This window comes from Poecilia formosa, unplaced genomic scaffold (genome assembly GCF_000485575.1).
Source record: "Poecilia formosa unplaced genomic scaffold, Poecilia_formosa-5.1.2 Scaffold982, whole genome shotgun sequence".
In the NCBI taxonomy this organism is placed as follows: Eukaryota; Metazoa; Chordata; class Actinopteri; order Cyprinodontiformes; family Poeciliidae; genus Poecilia; species Poecilia formosa.
The window spans coordinates 56,062-62,884 of record NW_006800921.1 but is presented as its reverse complement, the minus strand read 5'-3'; the positions used below and the strand labels follow the sequence as shown (position 1 = coordinate 62,884).

The 6,823-nt window shown below is 42.1% G+C and overlaps 1 protein-coding gene and 1 gene segment (V, D, J or C); one reads left to right on the top strand and one right to left on the bottom strand.

Moving 5' to 3' along the window:
• Positions 1–650, bottom strand: part of LOC103132271 (zinc finger and SCAN domain-containing protein 12-like) — a 3,914-nt gene extending 3,264 nt beyond the window's left edge. For 2 of the 4 annotated variants that reach the window (XM_016667274.1, XM_016667273.1), the window contains exon 1: positions 9–650. In XM_016667274.1, coding sequence (XP_016522760.1) covers positions 9–213 — 205 coding nt within the window. In that variant the 5' untranslated portion in view covers positions 214–650. The remainder of the gene's footprint in view (positions 1–8) is intronic. The other 2 variants (XM_016667275.1, XM_016667276.1) reach the window with 2 other exon arrangements.
• A 167-nt stretch (positions 651–817) lies between these two features.
• Positions 818–1,966, top strand: LOC103132272 (T-cell receptor alpha chain V region CTL-L17-like). The segment is given in 2 exon segments: positions 818–1,504; positions 1,582–1,966. Coding segments are annotated over 2 exon segments (429 nt in total).
• Positions 1,967–6,823: the final 4,857 nt, after the last annotated feature.

Sequence of the window (6,823 nt, the reverse complement as noted above, 5' to 3'; positions counted from 1 at the left end):
TTGCGGACCTGTTGGTTCCCGGTGTGTGTGGTGTTGCGGACCTGTTGGTTCCCGGTGTGTGTGGTGTTGCGGACCTGTTGGTTCCCGGTGTGTGTCGGTCCCCCAGCGGCTCTCCAGCAGCCTGACGGTGTTCTCCACCTCTGAGAAGATCTCCTCCGCGGCAGCAGCGAGTCTTTCCCTGATGAACTCTCTCAGAGGCTGAACGGAACACATTGCTGCTGAAAGGTTCGGCTCAGATCCAACAGAACCACCGTCAAACAGCTGCGGACTCAGCGCGGCTAGCTGTTGCTAACGGCTACTAGCTAGGCTAAGCTAATCACAGGAAGTGACGTGATGCTTGGAGTGGCGTTTTAAACACGTCACACTGTTTGATTTCCGTTATTTCTTAGGAACAAACTCTGGTAAGGTGACAAATGTAATACTTTTGTATTAAACATATTTAATCAAATATGCATTTCTGGGTCCGTGTTTTCATTCTGTTCATTATAAAGTTAATGAAGCGTTTCGACACATTGCCAAGCTGCATTGATACCGTCACTGAATACTGACACTTATTTGATGACCAAGTTTAACACAATTTAAATTATTGTATTTTATATTGTATTATTTCGTATATTTTCCGTTCAAAATATCTTTATCTTTAGATAGTCAATAAGTAATGTGAACATTTATCACAATGTGAAAATCTAAGTTAACGTGTTGTGACTGAGGATGCAGGTGGACTGGGATTTTTTTCTTTAATTTTTTAATCAAAAGAATTTTGTTCCAATGTTTTGAATTTGAGTCTTTTACACTTTTTGATATAGAAAACACCTGCTTACAGGGCGCAGATAAGGCTGGAGTGCAAAGAAATGTAAGGAAAGGCAGCAGCGGTTCGGACAGACTGAGCATGCTCCCCTCTGCACCTCCTGGAGGACAGCAGCTCTGGCCCTTTTGGTCTGCCTGCACACTTTGATGTCAAGATGTTGCCAAAATGTATCGAAACCTAAGAATATTGTCATTTGTTGGTTTTTGGAATCAGATTCTTTTGGCAGGTACCTCCAGATGCTCTTCTTCAGTTCGAAACACTTCCTGTATCGGTCATGTGACTTTCTGATAGCAATACTGCACTGATATGGGGCTTCGCTCTATGCATGCACTGATGCATCGGTGTTGCCGACCAATCACTATTAGAAACTCTTAGGTTGTTGTTAGCAGTTAGCTACCGTTAGCATGGCTAGCTCAGGAACTAAATCTTTGGTTCTACATCATCAGGTTCTTCCTTTGGACATGAGGAATATTTTCCTTCCTGAATCCGCTGAGATGAAGAATAAAACATGAAGAAAGCAGCTGAAGCTGTGAGGAAGAGGATGAGGAAGAGGAGGAGGAAGAGGAGGAGCTGATCTCTTCCTGATCTCCAAGAGACTCAAACTTCCTCCTTCAGTTCAGTTCAACTCTCCAACATTAACTCTGCTCAACATGGACTATTATGGTCTGTCTCTGCTGGTCGCCTCTCTGCTAACAGGTCAGATTAAAATGTTTTGTGATGAAATGTGAGAAATTCTCCCGAGTGGAGCTTCAGGCTGCTCTGTGCTCCCCCAGGAGTCGGCTGTGAAGGACCGACTGCGGATGAAACAGTCAAGACATCCTTGGAGGACGGCTCCGTCTCCCTGTCCTTTAACTATCCCAACCTGAGGCCAAGTGATTTCTTCTTCTGGTACCGACAGAACCCAGCAGAACCTCCAGAGTTCCTGCTCTCCCACTCAGGAACTGGAAACATAGTCATGAATAAAATCCCAGAACTGAAGATTGAAGTCAATAAAACCCGGATGGATCTGCTGATCTCCTCTGCTGCAGTGACAGACTCTGCTGTGTACTACTGCGCTGTGAGGCCCACAGTGACAGGAAACACCAGAACCCTGTACAAAAACCTGCAGTACTCCACAGCGGCCACTAGAGGGCCTCACTCCCTGTTAAACCACTAAAACCTGCAGTTCTTCACAACAGCCACTAGAGGGCCTCACTCCCTGTTAAACCACTAAAACCTGCAGTACTCCACAGCAGCCACTAGAGGGCCTCACTCCCTGTTAAACCACTAAAACCTGCAGTTCTTCACAGCAGCCACTAGAGGGCCTCACTCCCTGTTAATCCTCTGGTTGTTGAGTCTTTGGACTGAAGACAACAGAGACATGAAGCAGTAAAGATCAGAGACAGAGCTGCTGAGGAAGCAGAAAACTCTCTGATTGGTCGAGTTGAAGTGGCCCCGCCCACTGACCTTCAGCTCATCCAATCCTCTGCCTTGTTACTCCCTTCGCTGAGAGGTTACCAGTATTCCTCTGAAGCTGCCTCAAACTGCTCCAGGATTTGGCTTAGTGACTCATATTAAGTAGCTGTAATGACTTTGTGCCAAGGCAACATATTGATACCTTTCATAAATTTGCAGATCACACAGTAAGACTATTTTATTACTGTTGAAGAACTGACATTACATTGGGACTGTAGTGACTATTTGTCCCAAAACTTAAATTCAAAAAGGTCAAAACTCAAAGGTGACCAAAACAAAAGTGAATCCAACTGAAATAGTCACCTGATGCTCCGTGGATTCTGGTTTACGCAGCACAAAGGATCAAAACGTCCTTTGTGTTTTGGTCACAAAGGACGTTCTGTCCTTTGTGAAGGATTCTGCTTCTGCTCCTATTCCTGTTCTCTGACTGACGACTAGAGTCTGATGTGACTGATTCTATAGGCTGGTAAAAAACCTTGTGACCACCACCTGCATAATAAGCTGCCTAAGAGACCCGCCTATTTATACCGTGAAATACCCACATCCCAACCTGAAATTAATTAACTAATTAAGTGAATTCCTAATCAAAGAACGTATTCTAAACAACAAATCAAAAATTCTAATGATAAATCGACTAGGAAATAAACAAAAAAATAGACCCACCTATTTATACCGTAGCTCCAAAGTGACATCACTGGCACGGCTTTCTTTAGACGGGCTCTTTTTAATAAATGCCTTGAAAACTATAAAAACAAAACACAAAGCTTTAGACATGGATACATTTACAGACAGACAGGTGACTCGTGTTTTAACAAAGTTACCTGTGGCCGCCTGCCTCTTCGGAGGTTGGTTTTTAGCAGAATATTACTTTGTTATCTGCTCTAAATCAAAATATTAAATAATTAAAACACAACCAATAAATTTACAAAATATTACAAACATAACTACAAAATACCTCAACAACACGAGACACAAGGCTGGTGTACCTGCTCACCTGCAGGCTTCCGCTCCTTCTCCGTTCATTCAAGTCTCGCAGCACAAACACACAAATCACATGTACACAAATCTCGCGATAACTTCCAACAAAAAACTGTTCGACACAAAACAAAATATAATCATTTTAGTGACACTTACATATACCGTGAAATACCCACATCCCAACCTGAAATTAATTAACTAATTAAGTGAATTCCTAATCAAAGAACTTATTCTAAACAACAAGTGAAAAATTCTAATGATAAATCGACTAGGAAATAAACAAAAAATAAGAATAAACTAAACAATTTAAATTCTAAGATTTAACCAAAAACTGGGAAAATGACTCCTACAGGCACAATAACCCACATTTCTCTAATTTTTATATGCTTTAATAAATGTGTCACTAGAACTTGATTCAATAGGATAGAAAAATAAAAATAAAAAATCTAGAAAACTTAACTTTTTTAATCCATAAACTAAATGAATGTATGATTTTGGAAGACTGTTCAGGCTGTTCATAACCCAATCAGGACAGATCTTTGGTTGCTCTGAACTTCAACCTTCCTCCTCCTCTGGCTGATTGGAAGACTTGGAAACTTTCTGAACTGAAGGGAAATGATGGCTTGAGGTTTTCCTGTCTGGAGTTTGAGTCTGTCAGTGTTGTGGTACTCGAGATCGGTCTTGGTCTCGATACCGGTCTTAAGACCATTTTCTGATGGTCTCGGTCTCGGGCGCTGAGGACTCGGCATTTTATTTCAAGACCAGTCGAGACCGCAACTGTTAAAATATCACTAAACGTACAGCATTCTGTCCAGTTTATTTGTTAACATCTTTGTTTTCAGTGGATGCAAAACGCGCCGATTAAAATCCAACCAATAACGTGTTTCTGTTTCTCCCCCTCCTCCTCCCCACCTTTCACTCGCACGCGGCGCTCCAGGACATGCGCAGTGGTTTCCTCTCAGCGGCAGAAAATGTTTGTTTAATCGTCAGTAATATAATAGCGCTGCATAAATCATAAGAAATCCGATGGCCACAGCTAACTCAGCAGCGCTTCGCTTTCACAGACGGTGGGGACAACGTCTAACTTTTTTCGTNGTATCGCAGCAACGGGCCGACCCGCTCCATGACCTATGACCCGCCCCATGACCTATGACCCGCCCCATGACCTATGACCCGCTCCATGACCTATGACCCGCCCCATGACCTATGACCCGCTCCATGACCTATGACCCGCCCCGTTAGGCGTCTACGTGTTCATGTCTGTGGTTTCAACAAGGTGTTGCGCAATTCTGTGCGTTTTGGTTCCATTACCAAAATAACTAGCAGAGCAGGAGTTTAAATTAACTAGTCAACCAGCGCTGTGTTCATGAGAGGATTATTAATGATCGCAAAATAAATATCAAGGCCCTGAAAACCTAACGATGTAACGGACTGAACCAGTATAAAATTACATAATTTTTATTTATTCACTAGGAAGTCTGACCCGACCAAAAGGCCATCACAGTTTGATGAATTGTGGTTTTACTGTCAGTGTGTCGGTCATCTGCTTGGCTGCTGCAAGAACAGCAGCATCTTCAGGCCTTACACTGATCAATCATTCAGCCAATACTTCTATGGCTCAACTGATTTGTAGTTATAGTATTTATGGAAACAAGGATTGATTTCACCCAATCATAACCCAGATTCATTACTTTCTGTTTTCTCTGCTCTGATTGAATGAAAATCAGTTGATTTAGTTGTGAATGTCCACAGAGTAACACTGGACAGGGGACATTTGTCCTCCATCTCCTCCTTTCAGCCTCATGGACAATGTTAGTTTCATGGCTTCAATTTGTCCACTTTTTCCAGGACCAGCAGTTGGAGACTCAACCTCTGCTGGACATGAAGTCAGAGGGACAGAAGGACAACCTGTCTCACTCAGCTGTAACTACGAGACAACATCTGGGTCTCCTGTCCTCCACTGGTCCAGACGTGGTTCTGACCTTCAGGCTCCTGTTTGTCCTCTAGAAACAACACGGTTCCTGATCATGGATCAGCAGCATCGTCTTCCTCCACTGAGCTGACCATCAGTTCTGTTTTTCTCTAAGTTTCTCACCAATAACTGCCTGTAAATATTGATGAGTTTGATTATTAATAATTTGATTCAAGTTGTAACTTGAGTCTCAGAGTTCGGGTTTTTCACAGCAGGGGGCTTTTATCCAGTGATGATCAGATGCATCTCTTCTCCAGCAAAACTCAGTCTGAAAAACTTCATCAGGTTCTATTCAGCTCTGCAGAGGCTGAAAACCAATCATTGATGTGATTCAGGCCTGTTGGAGCCGTGATGCCTCCAGAAGTTACAGAATGCTGGTTTTTGGGCGACTCTTCTTCTTCTGCAGCAGAACATTTCAGCAGAAAGCTCTGCAGCATCTGGTGGTTTGTGGAGGAGAGATGAGTCTCTGATCAGGTTCATCAGAGAATCAGACTGAGGTACAGAACATCGGCTCAGCCTCAACCACATCCAGAGAATATTTCTGATCATTTCTGCNTTAATGTTTTTCTTCTTATTGAGTAGTGAAAGGAAATAAAAGGTGTTGCATGTCTTTTAAGTATTTACTTACTGGAAGGGTTTTTATTTTGCTGCAGATCCACAGCTAACAGCTAACAGCTAGCTCCTCTCTTCAGCGGTTCTAACGGAGCCTGTGCCGTTCAGCGCTGCTGTTGCTCCTCCTACACTTTGGACTGAACCATTGTTCTTATAATGGTGGGGGGGGACCTGAAAATTAATTTACTTTTTTTCTGAGATAAATGGCAGATTTAGTTCGTTCTTTGTTTCTTTTGCCTTTTCATATTGAGATTATTTAAATGCAAACGTTTCTTCAATTAGTTTTTTTGGGGGGACAATTCTAGACTTTTACAAGATTGGGGGGTCCGGACCCCCCCCCGACCTCCCAGGCTTTACGTCTACATTAATGCTTCATACACACATCAGGTTACCAGAACACAGAAGGATCCATTACAACACACTTTACTGGTGGTGAAACAAATTACATTGTGCTTTCAATATATTACCATTTTGGTAACACTTCATTTGATGGGGTGTGCATAATAAGACTGACATGACACTGTCATAAACATAAAACATTTCATCCAACTTTTAAAGCAACTTGTCATTAAAATTGTCATTATTTACTGAATGACACTGTTGGTATGTTCCTAACAAGACTTGTGTCATGTTTGACAGTATCATGTCAGTCTACTGCACCCCGTCAAATAAAGTCTTACCTACATTTTTTCAAGAGTCAATATAACAGAATTGTCAATACATTCAAAATTTATAGCCAACAAGCTTATGAAAATAAGCACAATAAAACAATAGGTAAACTTTAGAGCAGTGTTTCTCAACCTTTTTGGGCCAGCGCCCCCTATCCATTATCCAGGTCCCTCACTGCCCCCACCAAAGAAGATGTAGGATTCTTGCACTGACTATTATTTTATTATTAATATTACTATCACTGTTGTTGATGTTTTCAGTTTTATGCTTGTTTCTTTAGTTATCGGCAAAAATAATTTACCTGAGAACAAAAAAGCCATGGGAATAGA